A 15,618-nucleotide genomic window follows, 5' to 3' on the forward strand; every position below is an offset into this window, starting at 1 on the left:
GTCGGGCAGTGTATGATTATTATGGGCTGAGAGGTTAAGTGTAAGACCATTGAGGATAATACCTGATGGGCTAATCTTGCATCTGCCCACAGTCCCTGGGTGTTACAAGGTGGCTTGGTCCAGGGACCACTTAGGGTAATGTTGGGCCTATAGAGCCCATTTGATGGGTTTCAGGGGGTGCACTATCCATAACAGTGTATTCGGCCAGGCCTTGTAACAAAGGCTGGGCCGAACCCATGTGGCTGATGTGTAGATCAATGCTTGGGTCCCACGCCATACAAGGAAGCCCAACTGGGCAGCAGTTAGGAAGGTTAAGTGAGCACATAGGCTTAATGGGCCTAAAGCCCATTTCGAATTGGGCTATTTTATTAGTTAATAATGGAGCGAATTCTGAGATGGATTAACAGATAGGATAGGGTTTTGACCCTATCCACTCATAGAGTCCAGAACTGAATGTGATTCAGATCTAGAAACCTCCTAATGAGATTAAGAGAAAGCTAATCTAATCTGCAGATAAGATAAGGGTTTATCCCTATCACCTAAAAGGGGTCTTATCCAAATATGATTTGGATAAGCAGCTCCTAATTGGATTGGGAGCTGATCTTTTAGGTTAACAAAAGAAGGAGGGGGCGGCAGCCTTTAGGAGACACACAATCAGATTTTCTTCAGTGTTGAAATCACAAGAAGAGAGAATTCTGCACCCTGCGAATTCTTTCTTGCCGCCTCCCTGTTCTTGCCGCCCTGTTTTGCCAGTTCGATCTTCACCAGTGGGAGAAGTCAAGATTTGATCTTTACATCAGTTCTTGGAGGAAGAATTGATAGGAAGCTGTGCTCACGTGCCATCCTGCTATTTTTTGTGAAGGATAGAGTTCTTGGAGAAGAACATTGCTGATTTTGCTCCATCCTGCACTGCGCCATCTTCAGTGGGAGCAATTTTGGATCCTTCCTTGGGCGTGAACACCTCCATTGGGAGATACTGTTTCTCCGTATCAGGTATAATCCTCTCCTACTCTTTTTGGTTCAGATCTGGTTCAATTTATGGTTCAAGAATGATCCTTGAAAATATGATTTTCTAAATAGGGAATGCGATTCCCAGCTGAAGGGAGAGAAATTTTTGAAATTCGCCCCCTTATTCTGCAATCTTTGGGCGTCCATGGGATGGATCTCTCATCCCTTCAATGATTACTTCTGTGCTTCTGCCAGTTCGGGTGTCATCACCTCTGCTGGGACAGAACCGCCACTGCTCCTTGTTGGAGCCGTCTCTGTAATTGGAGATGGCAGTGGCAGATGGCCGTTGGAATGTGGCTGTCAAGCGTCAGATCCCAAGTCAGTCAGGTGCGCCGCCCCTGGATACGGACTCCTTCGGTGTCAGGTACGGTTTGTTCAGTTCGGTGTCCCGGTGGCGAAGTGCTGGAGTGGTGTGCGAGGTTAAGTCTCGAGTTCGGATAGAAGTGTGGCCCGAACTGCCGTGGGGCAGGCCAGTTCGGGTCGTTGCCCTTTGTGTTCGTAAGGCTCGGGCTCCTTATTGGGAGTTTGGGCTCCTTGCGGGGAGTTCGGACCACTGGTTCCTCCTTTCGGAGCTCGCGCCTTGGCGAGCTATTGTGCCGAACTGTTGCCTTTGCCACGTGTTGAGTGGTTACGAGGTCGGGCCAAATCTTCCTTCATCAATAAGCTATATTTGTTTCGAAGGAAAATGGAAGAAAAGGAAAAAAAAGATAGGAAAACCTTTACAATTTTCCTTGAAACAAACATAGCCTAAGAAGAGTTAATCAATTTTCTAAAACTTAGTCATATTTTAAGAAATTTGCCAAATAGAAAAATGCCCGTAGCCCCCAAAATAAAGGCAGCCTTACAATATCCGTCCCGTTGCCAACTTGCGTCGTGTCATCCGCCCATACCTACTCTGTATCCCGTATCCCGCCCATCCGATTCAATCTGAAACCCTACAGAGGTTCAATCCTAACGTATCTCAATTCTCACTTATTCCGTATTAATAATCCGTGTTCTTTACTGCGCGTGTTTGTGATGTCAACAACGGTCATTGAGGGAGTTGTCGACGAAATGGGGATAATCAGGAGCAGTTTCTCCTTCATAATGGGGACCTTGTGTGGGGTATACGTTGCTCAGAATTATAATGTTCCAAACTTAGCGAAGCTCGTCAACACGGGGCTTTTGATAGCAAAGCACATTGAAGAAACGTACAGGAAGCCGAGGAAGAGAGACGATGACAATTAGTTACAACAGAGATGCTTGAGGGAAATCAACAACCAGGTTTTCTTTCATTTTCTGTTTTCTCGACCAGTGGTCTTCAGATATCAATGGTTTTGTATCATCATCATCATCCATGCATTATCAATGGTTTTGCATAAGGAAAAAAAACAGAAATAATAATTGATTGGAGTTAATTGACGGGGCTACTCTCAGTTTCCAGTAGAAATATGGGTTAATTCCTTCTTATTGGTTATTACTTCTAATATCAAATCACACATTCGCGTTTTTTCCTGTCTGTATGAGGGAATGCTGTTGACCTCTCAATTGAATTGAAATTGAGTGGTGTTGGAGGAAAACCGCTGTGTGCAACTGCGCATTTTGTTATTATTTCTTGTTAGTAATGATACTCTTCCCGGTAATGTCGTTTAAGCATCATTGTTAACGAAAACTCTAGTTTGAGTCGTCACTCTATAATTACCTTAGAATTTTTAAAACAATATGCCTAATATGACATTCATTCATGGTGTTAAATACTAAACAAGAAGTTTCTTGGCCTCCCAACCCAGTATTTCTCTATTGGGCATCATCACTAGGAACACGGAATTCAGCCAACAAATTGTCAAAATAATAAAACTTATCTAATCTAATCTATGAACATAGGACAAATATTTAAAAGGAAAATTTGAAGGATCACCACATATTTACACACATGGGCATACGTAGAGAAATTTAAAAACATTAATGGAAGATGTGGATCATAATTTTGCTGCTTGTCAATGTATTTATTAATATACACCCCACACTATTTGTTGTTCTTATCTATTTCTGTAGCTGAGTTAACATCTGATGTGCATTGCTTTCTCTCCGGGTAAATTTGTTTTACATTCTCTAAACAGAGGGATATCTTGACATATCTTACTCAAACTGCAATAATTATTCTTTATTTATTTTTTGATTTCTGTGCTCATTACTACAGAGATGCTTGGTTTAAATCTTGTTTTCTTTATAATGGAATTTGTGATATTAATAGGTAGATGTTTAATGCTCCATATAAGCCTTTGATATATCTGACTTTGTATATTTGCCATTTTCTTTTTAAGGGAGAAGTCATGGCGAAGGTTCAAAGTATCTTCCGGGTGTATTGTATCTTATCTTTGGGTACCCAATACACATGTTACAGGTGTTTTAGGGAACCCATTTTTTTATTAAATAATATATAAATATGTCTAAAACTGAAATTTGAAAAAAAAAACTAAAAAAAGGCATATGGTTTAAAGTACCGATACACATCTGCCGATACACAAAGGTGTATCGATACTTTTAACCAAGGTCATGGCATACAGATGAATACTGTTTTTTTTTATAGATCAGTTAATTGGGCTTCTAGTGTTGTGCAGTCTGGGCATTTATCGTGAGGTGTAAATCTTGTTATCATTTTCTATGCAAGAACTTTGACTGTATTTATCCTGTGATATAATTGCCGGATTATTACCACGGACTAGAATCTCAGTTCCATAGGGGTTTTTGCTTGATTTAATGGTAAAATTTCAGATTGACTAGCATGAGAATGCAGATTTGAGTCTGAGAGCAGTCACTTTGTGCTAAAAATGCCAGAGGGTTAGGTTCATATCCATTCCATCCCTCCCAAGACCCTGTATAGATTGGATCTGCATTGGGTAATGGCCTCTACCATAACCTTAGTTCCATATCCAAATTCAATCTGAGCTAATACTGAGATGAACCTGCTACAAAAGAGCCAAGTTATACATGATTTCAACTTTAAATAAGCTATTGTAGGACCTTAATGAATTTCCATTACAAATTATAAGCAGAAAAAGGAAAATTTCCATTTTAAAGTTGAGGAATTCCATTTCCCTGCAAATGGTAGATCTCTAATTGCTTTTATTGCAAGCAATTCTCATGCTTAGTATATTATAAACATATAAATTCCATTGTATGTTGCAAGTTTAGTTCATATTTTGGCTGGCTGAAAAAAAAACCCCATTACACACAGTTGGTCCTTTTTTTTTCTTTTTTTGCACGAAGTTGCTGCTCAAATAAACTCGCATTCTCATGCTTGCCAATGCCAGCCTGAAATTTTACCACGGCACCAAGCAATGGCCCCTTTGGGCTGGATGCAGCATGGTTATAAAGTAGTTGAATCAGGTTTATTAATTTTTAACTCTTTCTCTCTCTTTGTGCTATGTATTTTCTTTCTTGCTAAGTACTCCTCAATTGCTTTATTTCCAGATTTTTTGGTTCCTTTTTTCTTTCCTATATGTATTTAGATATATATTTTTTTGGTTTTTGATTCCTACTGATATCAAAATTTAATTGAATTATAGGATATTATTGTGTCAGGTGATGGCACCTACGACTCTTGTGGATCCTCTTATATATATGAGCCAGTTCTGTAATTTGGAAAAGAAACAACCATGATGTCAGGTCCCAAGAGATACCATTCACCTTAATAGTGTGACTCAAAACCCAATCTATTAAGCTTGGTCTAACTAACCAAATGACTAAATGAAACCGAATGGCATGAACAACATCCCCTATTACAAAGTAACTAGATTTGGAGGATATAAGTCTCTTGTTTGGCAAATGCCTTTGCGCTTTAATATGTAGTTTTTCACCTCTGGATCATTTCTGGGTGAATGCAAAGGAACATCTGATTGCATGAGTTATAGCATCTAGTTGGCTTTAAAGAACATGGTTTATTTAGTGCATCAGAAATTTGGGTAACAGGGCTCCATAAAAAATCAAGTCAATTTATATTTTTATAATATACTTATTTGTTACAGCCCCACTTCATCAAATGAATCCTTCCATCATGCCATGCTTTTGTACTCAGTTTTCTTTTTCTTTTGTTGATGATCCCTCATCACCTTTATCATTGTATCTGCCATTTAACTTTTAATGAATTTCTTTTTTATTTATCTTCAAAAAGTAAATGCTTTTGGTGGGCATAAATCAGAACTTGTAATTCTTCATGCACAGGATGTGGTTTCTTTAATTACATCCTTCAGTACATGGTATAATGTTTGGTCCTAATTCCTAAATATGGAGACTGCTTCCATATCTACTTATGCATCATAGATGTAGCAAGGACTGAAGGATCTAGAAAAGATTTCTTTCAATGTAACTTACTATCATGTTGGTGATTTTTTTCATAAAATTTACTCAGATATTTAAAAGAATTTGAGGAAATTGGGAAAATATTAGAAAGATAATGGATTTTCTTAATGAAGTTTCAGGAATGGATTTTTAGGGTGGAAAATGGAATGTGGTGGAGGCTGTTAGGTGCTAAGTTTGGTGTTTCTGGTGGCTGTTGGACTTTGGATAATCCCCTTCCCTCCTATGGCTGCTCTATTTGAAAGGGGGTGTTATAGTTTTACAGCTCCTTCTCCAAAGGATTAGGCTATAATGCGGGTGATAGAGGGAGGTTAAGGTTTTGGCCGAATAGCTGGTGCAATGAGAAGCCCTCTTGCTGAACAATCCCCAAATTAGGCTATAATGTGGGTGCTTGCAGAAAGTAGAGATGTGTCAGTAGCATCCTCTTAATAAACTCTGGGTGGGAGTGTGGTCTTGTCTCCTAGTTTTTGCACAAATTTCCCAGGCTTGGGAGATGCAGGGTATGGTTGAGCTTTTGCAGCTGCTGAGAAACCAAAATGTAAGGCCAGGTCAAGAAGACACTTGGAGATGGAAATGGAAAAACAATGGGTTGTTCTGGGTTAAATCCTTCGAGAGAAATCTTAGAAGCCCATACCATTTCTCACGTAAACTGATTTGGCTACAGATTCTTTCTAAGTGGGCTTTCTTGTGTGTTTTTTTGGTAGTAAATAAAAAAGAAAGTTTTATTAAAGAAATAAATAGAAACACAAACAAACAGGTGACAAAATATTACACGAAATATATCAAATCCCAAGATCCACCATTGAATCCCTTCAAACCCTTTTTTGAAACAAACTTTTCTTTCCCAGCCCTTACAAGCATCTAAATCAGATTCACTACCAAAACCCCATAAAATACAAAACCCAGTCATACCCTCCTGTGATTCCAAGCCAACAAATGACCCCACCATCTTTCTCCATTCAGAACTCCCCACTAAAGCTTTCTTAGTTCAACGGATCTCTCTCTTCCAATTCATGGAATATTTTTTCTTGCAAATTCTTCTCCTCCTAAAAAATGTAACCCTAAAATCTTGCTTACTTGGGACTTCAGTTTCCACTATTTTCTCCAAGTCCATAGTTCCTTCTTTCTTACCCGATCAATAATCTCTTCCTCATCATTATCTTCCCCTTCTGCATATTCTTCCTCTCTTTCCATCTTATCCTCTTGTACCTAATTTTCTACTAACAAAACATCTTCTTTTGGAGTTCCAAAAGTTAGTTCCAAATTCCCAATACCCAGTATCCACTTATTTTTCCAAAGAGTTTGAACTACTGCTATTTTTAGGCAGTTGCTGATTTCTAGCTTTGACTTTGGTTTTCACCTCCTTTCTCTTGTAGATCCTCTTGAATTTACTGCAAAAACCAACCTCTACAAGACTCTCCTTCAATTGGTGGAAGACTTTGGTAATGTGAACTAGTTGACCATTACTTGAAACTTTGGATTTTTTTCAAGTCCCCTACATTTAGATGATCTTTACTAAAAACTTGTATTCCTCTTCCTTCCTAAATCTACCCCAACTTTCCAATATACACTTGCATAACATAAGCAGAGTCTCTCATCTCTTCCTTGTTGCAAAAATTTTCATGATCCATGATTCTCGCTTTTCCCACTTTTTCCCCAACTCACTGCCATCCTTCTCAGAGGCAAAATAATCAATTTCCAAATCAGAAACACAATGATCGTTTTCTAAAATGCCCACCTTTTGTATAATTCCTAATGTCTCAACTAATTCCACTTGCCCTTCCAATTCTCAGCCTTCACATGAACAAAATTGTTGAGTGGTAGCTTCTTCTGCTATTGAAAACTGATCACTTTCTCCTAAAGACTCTAAGAGTTTGGTCAGCTTCTCTGGTCCGACCGTCCAGTCCGGTCCGATTTTGGAAGCAGTGATTCTAGGTTTAGTGGGGGCTTTAGGTGATTTTCCAAAATGTGTAGGGTCCTAATTGAAGATGTGCATGGGGGGTTTTGTAATGAAAGGGCAAGTCTAAGGGGTGAGATGTGTAGGATTCAAGGGTTGAAGTTAAAACTTAAGATGTTAGGGTTCATCTCAAACAACGAGATCGCCCGAATTGGAATCTTCGTAGGTGAAGGGGTAAAATGGGGAATTTTGTAACAAAATTTTCTAAGGGGGTTCTAAGGTGTCTAAAAAGGGGAATGATGGGGTTTGATGGCCTCGGGGAGTGTGTCAGAGTGAGAAATCATGATTTGGAGTGTGTCGAGTAGTAGGGGTTGTTGAATCGGGATTTTTCTTAATAAAAGGGTAAAAATGGTAATTTTGGGTCTAAGAATGGAGGAGGGTTTATCTGGGTGTCTAAGAAGGTGATGCCGTGATCTAGGTGTATCAAAGGGTGTACCGCAATGCAGATCTTGAAATGGGAGAGTAGCAGCCAATCAGAGCCCTCAATTTGGAATCTTTATAGAGGAGGGGTAAAATGGTAATTTTAAGGCTTGAGGTTCAATGGGTCGATGATCGAGAGGTTTTGATGGGGTTTGGAGGTGCCAGATGATGTGTGATGATGGATTTTGAATTTGGGGTGTATCGGGCGATGAGGATGATCTATTTGGAATCTTTTTAAGCCAAGGGTAAAATGGTCATTTAGGGTATGAAATGTGATGAATCATTGATCAGGAGGTTTTGATGGGGTTTACAGGTGTTAGATGATGTGTGATGATGGATCTTGAATTTGGGGTGTATCGGGCGATGATGATGGTTCATTTGGAATCTTTTTAAACCAAGGGTAAAATGGTCATTTTAGGGTTTGAAATGTGATGGATCATCGATTGGGAGGTTTTGATGGGGTTTGGAGGTGTTAGATGATGTGTGATGAATCTTGAATTTGGGGTGTATCGGTTGATGAGGATGGTTCATTTGGAATCTTTTTAAGCCAAGAGTAAAATGGTAATTTTTGTTTTAAAATGTGATGGATCGTCGATCGGGAGTTTTCATGGGATTTGGAGATGTTAGATAATGTGTAATGATTGATATCTTTGATTTGGAGAGTAACGACCAATGAGGATCGTCGATTTGGAATCTTTTTTTGGATAAAGGGAAAAATGGGTGAGGTCTGAAGTTGGGTGTTTGGTTGATCAGGAAGTGGATGGAGGTTTCAGGGTCTTGGATGGAGTATCTCGATGAAGATCTCGGATTAGGAGAGTGGCGGCTAATGAGGATTATCGGTTTGGGATCTTTTCGGATGAAGGGCAAAGTAGTTATTTTTGGGTATGAAATCTGGTGGTTAGTCGATCAGGGGTCTAATGGATGTTTTAGGAAGATTTGAGTGTCTTAGGGGAGTTGTCGCGATGGAGATCTAGGATTTTGAGAGTAGCAACCAATAAGAACAGTCGATTTGGAATCTTTTTATATTGGTGGTAAAATGGGTATTCCTGGGTCTAAAATTTGGTGGGTGGTTAATCGGGAAGTCGATGGAGGTTTTGGTAATTTTTGAAGGTTCTAAATGATGTGTCTCGATGAAAATCTTTGATTTTGGGGAGTGGTAACTGATAAAGATTGTCGTTTTGGAATCTCTTTTGATGAAGGGTAAAACGGTCATTTTTGGATATGAAATCTAGTTGATGGTCGACCAGGGGTCTGATGGAGGTTTGAAGAAGAATTGAGTGTCTTGGGTGAGTTGTCGTGATGGAGATCTAAGATTTTGACAATAGCGACCGATAAGAACAGTCGGTTTGGAATCTTTTTGGATGAGGGGTAAAATGGTAATTTTTGGGTCTGAAATTTGGGCTGTGGGTATCTTGGGGTATGTGGGATCTAATGAAAGTGTGCGATGGATTTAGAGGTGTGGGAATCATGAGGATCAGAGTTATGAGTATTTTGGCTAATGAGGGGGCTTGAAATGGAATCTTAGGTTGATGGATGGGTAAATAAAGGAATTTTAAGTTTGAATTTGGTGGAGTGGCATGGAATTGGATTATGAGGCTGTTGTGAGGGTTTGGTCATATTGGGGACTTGTGGATCCTAGGTTTTCATTTGAGAAGTGTCGTAGTGTAAGATGTGTCAAAATGGAATCTCTAATGGATAAACGACGAGATCAAAGAATTTATGGCTGAAATTTGGTGTGATTGGTTGTTTAAAGGTTTGGTTTCATGTGATGGTGTCTGATTGAGTAACGGGTATGGTGATGTGGTGTAATCGGGACCATTGAAAGGGAATCTTATGGATTGAATGATGGATTTGAGGGTATTTCAGTTAAAATTTGGTTTCCTAGGGTTTTGGCATATTCCAAGGATGTTGGTAAGGTCTGATTGTGCATTTGGAATGTGAAAAGTGGATTAGAGAGGGGACCGGGCAAAAATTAGGTGTTGACACTCGGTGAGGTGCTGCTTGCCTGGCCTTTTCAAGGTGAGTGGGAATTGATTGTAGCTGTTGTTGAGTGGACTTTGTGGTCAAAAAGGAATGGGAAGGTTTTTTGTAATCTTAGTAGGGCTGAAGATGGTCTGGTTTCTTTGTAATTGTGGGCTTCATTGTAATTTTATTGTTTCCTTAGGGGAGAGTTAAGAGAGTTTACTTTTCCCTGCTTTTGTACTTATTTCTTCTTTCTTTTTCTTAGGGCAGTATGTGCTTGATGTAAATCTGTGGATTGATTGATATTTGTAGTCCTACTGGGGTATCCTGCTTATGCCCCTACAAGCTTTATTTTACTTTTATCTCTGGTTAATAAAACTGCTTATTTTTTCTTAAAACAAACAGGAAATGTAAATTGTAAAAAGAGACATGGTTATACACTCAATGCCTAAAAAATAACAATCCATTATATACAACAAGCAATGGAAGATAAAAAATCTTATAGGGATTTTTAGTGTTCAGTCTACCTCAGACTTGGGATATTATTTTCCCAAATGTATTTATGCCTAGCTCCCCCCTATAAACACAATTCCTCCCCCCCATTGAGTTTGGCATCTTTCCCCCTCGATATTGACCCAAACTGTAGGATTGAATTATGAATTATGAGATGGATTGAATGATAAAAACCCTAATCTTGTATAGGTGTTGACTGGAAGGTCTAATTTTTTTTTTTTTGATGAATGGACTAGAAGGTCTAATTATTATGTTACAAAATGAGTATCCTACCAAATATAACTCTCATATCCTAAGTTCCCAACTTCTTCACTTTGAAGTTATTTATAATATCTATCTTGAATTGTGAGGCCATATTAATTATTACTATGATTTTTATAGTAAAAATAACTATATTATTAATAGTTAAAAGACTAAATTGGTGTTTATCCCCTTACTGGTGTTGTATTTGCAAAGCCATAGGTTCAGATGTTAGAGGAAGGGGAGTTAATCCGTTGCGGGGGGGGGGGGGGGGGGGGGGGGGGGGGGGGGGGGGGGGGGGGGGGGGGGGGGGGAGTCTTCTTTAGTAGTGGTAACGAACATCTCAAAATCATAAGCTGGAACGTGAGAGGATTGGGGAGTGCCATGAAAAGAAGGGTAATAAAGGACTTGCTTCGCAAGGAAAAGACAAATATAGTGATGTTGTAGGAAACAAAAGTAGTAGAAACATATAGGAGATGGGTGAGAAGCGCGTGGAGTTCTAGAGGAATAAGTTGGGTGGTGGTGTTGTCATGGGGAGGTTTTGGTGGACTAATTATAATGTGGAGGAACAAAGGTTTGGAATCTTTAGAAGAGTTAATTGCCAATTTTCAGTGTTTATTAAGTTCAAGAATGTGGGGGATGGATTCACTTGGGTGCTATCGAATATCTATGGGTCGGTTAGGTATAGAGAAAGTGGCCAATTGTAAGAGGAGCTTTATGATATTAGAGGTCTATGGGATGGGCCTTAGTGTCTAGGAGGGGACTTTAATGTGATAAGATTTACAAATGAGACAATCAATCCCAATCAGGTGTTTTCCACTGCATGGGAAGGTTTAATGAGTTTATCAAGGATTAACCCAAAAGAAATTCCGACTCAATAGACCCTTTTCATTTGGTCCAACTTACAAGCCTCCCCTATTTGTTCAAAGCTAGATAAGTTTGTATTTAATGTAGCTTGGGAGGGTTGATGGTGAGGCCTTGCTTAGAGTTACCTACTCCTTATAAATTTGAAATCATGTGGCTTACCCATCTGGATTTTACTAGTAGAGTGGAAGAATGGTGGAATGAGGTGTGGGATATTGAATGAAAATGAGTGAGGTTTCACAAGAAGATACAACATTTAAAAGACAAACTAAAGGAGTGCAATAGAGAACATTTTGTAAGAGATGAGGAAAGAAAGTTTAGAGTGACCTCTAGAGTTGAGTAGTTGGACCTTAAAAAAGGAATTAAAGGAGATTTTGCTCATGGAGGTAGAAGTTGAGACATAAGTTGATTAAGGAGGGTGACAATAATACTAAATTTTTTCATGCAATAGCCAATTGTAGAAGAAGAAAAAAAATTTGTGGATAAATTGGAAATAAATGATGAAATCTTGAGGATCGAAGAGGAAATTGCATAATGTTTTGTGGATCACTTTAAGAATGTTTATAAGAAGGTGGTTGATGTAGGAGTAATGGTGGAGGGGTTAGATTGGCCAAGGTTGGATTCAGGAGTGGCAAGGGTTTTGGAAAGGGATTTTGAGATGGAAGAAATTACGAAGGTAGTGTTCTCAATGGATAGATGAAAAGCTCTAGAACCAGATGACTTGACAATAGCTTTTTACCAAGATTGTTGGGAGATGATTAAGGCCAAGTTTAAGAGTGCTTATTTTTAAAAATAATGCTTAAAACAAGTGCTTATTCGAATAAGTACTTATTTGTGTTCAGCACCCAACTTTTTTAAGTGCTTATTTTAAAAAATAAGCCCTAATATCATAATAGGCATTTGGTGGTCTATTTCTCCAATAAACACTTATTCATTTAAAAACACAACTTTAACCCTCGTTTTAAGAGTGTCACATGTATAATGATTTAATAGATTTTTAAACAGTAAAGCAAACATATGTGAAGTTGATCATAAGGAACTATATATGAAGTGGCCATCCTATTATCCATCTTAGGAAACACTTTACATTAGACAATAACATCAGACATATCCATGGTTCAAGTCAACAATTTACATTAGGCATTCACAACACAAGGGGCAAACCCACAGAGATTGAGTTGACATTCATAACCAAATCCGACTTCAAGCTTTGAAAACCCCAACCTGGAATAGAGGAAAAACATCTTATTAGGTTTGGTTCGAAGAATAAAACAAAACATAAAAGAATGAAAAAAAAACTTTACCTGGTTGACCATTTGAGGATGGGAAAACTAAAAAACAAAATGAAAAGAGAGGATACCTTACCTGGTTGATTGGTCAAGTTGTAGTTTTGTGTTGGTTGGAGAAGACTATGGAGAAGAAACTAAGGAAATTAGGGCTGGTTCGAAGAATAAAATGAAAAATAAAAAAAAACCAAAAAATAAACATTTTACTTGGTTGATCGTTTGAGGGTGAGAAAAAAACTAGAAAAGAGAGGATACTTACCTGGTTGATCGGTCGAGTTATAGTTCCTCGCTGGTTGGAGAAGATGATGGAGAAGAAACTATTGAAGAGCCAAACCCTATGTTTTCGGCTAATGAAGGCCATAAGTGGCATTTTGAAATCTGACTAGGGAGTAGTTTGGAATCAAAATTTTAAATAAGTGCTTATTGTATAAGCACGTAAAAAGGATGGAATTTTAGGCTGCATTTGGCATTCCTTATTTTAAGGACTTATTTTCTTTTTGCAGTTAAAATGCCCCTATAAATACTGAATTCTTAACAGGAAAAAGGAGAAGTCCTTAAAATAAAGAATGCCAAATGCAGCCTTAGGCAGTTAGGCTTCTTCGATAAGCATTTATTTTTTAAATAAACACTTATTTTAGGCTTATTTCTCAAATGGCAATAAGTGCTTATTGGTGTGGTTTTGGCCCAAAATAAGTGCTTATTTTTAAGCACTCCCAAACTTGATCAAGAGTAAGGCAAATAGGATTGTTTCTTCAAAGGGGCATCTGATGGAGGAAACAATGCTTTGATGTCTTCCCCAACACCCTTAGTTTATGTTCCTACAAGGAATGTTAAGACTCAGTTTGGGAAGAGTACAAATACGAATAAGTACAGTGCAAATAAAGGTTTAGGAATACCGTATACATGGTTTTACATTGAAAACAATTTCAATCAAGTAGAATATTTACATTTAAACTAAAAAATGTCTAGGTGGTGCTGATGTGTCATTTCAAGTAGAAACATCGCCCAAATACAAGGCTGTCAATGTGTCATGCCTGGTTTGAGACAGCTTGTACCACTTTTGAACTGGTTATTAATCGGGACAAAACCATAGACTCAATTAGACCTGATTATATTGACATTTATATTTGTTTATGTAAATAACAACTTAAAACTCTATCTTTGATAATATAATCTTAATAAAAATGACAGTAAAATAGTAAATTATTTGTGTTAATATCAAGTGTTTATAAATTATCTATCAAATTTACCCTTATAAACATAAAATATAATAAAAATTACGAGAAAATGAGGAAACTGTTACATATTATTAACAAAATAATTGGTTTGGATCTGAACCAGTTCGAAACAAGCAAAAAACAAAACTGATCCAATTACTTGTCTAAACAAAATTAAGCTAAAGCCTATATAATTGGTTTGGTACGATCAGGTAATGACCTATTGAAATCCCTACCTAAGGAGTTCTTATGCTATGGAAACTTAAATTCATTCCACAGGACCACGACATGTAATCCTCTTTAACTATTTTTTTCTTTTGATGAGATTGAGAGGGGTTACACAAGATGGGGATAGTGCATCTCCAATAATCAACAGATTACTATTTTGTGTTTCATGGGTTAACCAGTTAGCAGCTTAATTAGCTTTGCGATAGACGTGTCAACAACTAATGCCATATTCGTACGTCTCCTTCATCTCCAATTAGTTTTGTTCTTTAATCTCCAAGGTGGGTTGAGAACTTGTTGCAAGTGAAGGATAATGAGTTTGGAGTCACCCTTAATAATAATGATAGAACACCCTCTAAAATTAAGAGTCAAATTGTGGGCTTCCAAAGCAGTCCAAACCTCGACCCTCGGCCATATTGATGGTAGTGACACCCAGATTTTACACTTTTATGTCCAGTACATTACCTAAGGTTGCGTTTGGAAACGATGCAAAGGGAGTGTAAATCCCGGTTCATGGTAAATTTGCACTTTGGTTCATTTTTGCCTGTATTTGGAAACATTACATTTTTGCATTGACAAATGTCAGACCAATGTATTTTTACATTGATAATAAGATGTAAAAGTACATCAATAAAAAAAAAGTAATTTGTATTCAAGTGGGCTTTTGATAAGAAAAAGTATATGTTTTATTGGAATTCACGTTTGCATCCATTACAGCTAAATCTGCTTGGTAAAAAGGTAAATTTATCGGTGCAAAACCAACCAAATTTTGTAATTTATATAAACCATTTTACACTCTACATATTTGCATTCACACTTATTTGCATATGTCCTCTTTATATAGCTCTCCTCTTTTTGATTTGCCCCATATACCTATTATAGGGGTGAGCATTTGGCTTTTTCAGTTCAAAACTGAATCGAAAAAATCGATTTAACTGTACCGAAATTGAAATATTTGAAAATCGAATAAACTAAACCGAATTTTGTTTGGTTATTTCGATTAAAATCGAAATTCATGGAAAAGGTTTCGGATTTTTTATGAGAAATTTTGGAACTTTTGAACACAGATTCCATAAAAATAAAAAACAAGAAAAAAAACTTCGAATGAATTCATGGAAAAGGCTTCAGATTCAATATTAGTAGAAGAAGAAGAAGAAATTACCTGTTGTAAGCCTGTAACTGGAGGTGAAAGAAGAAGAACGACGGCAAGTTAGCAGTGCAGGCTCGACACTCGACGGCAGCCAGCGAGGTGGTGCAGGTGTAGTTTGGGAATGACGGCAAGAAAAAGAAGAATAACGGGTGACGCCGACGGCAACTGGAGGTGCAGAACGATTGAGGAAGGGGCGGAAGAGCAGAAATCTGGGACTCTGGTCTCTGGAAAACGCTTAGCGGCTTAGTCTTTGACGCCCGCGCAGGCTTTCAGCCTTTCACTCTTTTAGATTGAGGAAGACGAAGAGTCGAAGAGTGAGTGTGAAACTGTGAAAGACTCTTTCAAACTTTCACTCTTCTGGACTTTTACGTAATGCTTATTTTGGAAAATTGGCAAATAGTCAAATTCGTTTTAATTTATTAAATATTAATATAAAAT

General features: G+C 37.9%; 1 protein-coding gene across 4 annotated transcripts in view; it reads left to right on the forward strand.

Annotated features, from left to right (window-relative positions):
- Positions 1–1,836: 1,836 nt before the first annotated feature.
- Positions 1,837–15,618, forward strand: part of LOC104598541 (uncharacterized) — a 30,876-nt gene continuing 17,094 nt past the window's right edge. The window contains exons 1-2 of one of the 4 annotated variants that reach the window (XM_088890534.1): positions 1,837–2,271; positions 4,573–10,664. In XM_088890534.1, coding sequence (XP_088746660.1) covers positions 2,026–2,235 — 210 coding nt within the window. In that variant the 5' untranslated portion in view covers positions 1,837–2,025 and the 3' untranslated portion in view covers positions 2,236–2,271; positions 4,573–10,664. Of the gene's footprint in view, positions 2,272–3,311; positions 4,509–4,556; positions 10,665–15,618 lie in introns of those variants that run through there. The other 3 variants (XM_010260663.3, XM_010260664.3, XM_010260662.3) reach the window with 3 other exon arrangements.

This window comes from Nelumbo nucifera, chromosome 6, assembly GCF_055504915.1.
Source record: "Nelumbo nucifera cultivar China Antique chromosome 6, China Antique-T2T, whole genome shotgun sequence".
NCBI classification, from domain to species: Eukaryota; Viridiplantae; Streptophyta; class Magnoliopsida; order Proteales; family Nelumbonaceae; genus Nelumbo; species Nelumbo nucifera.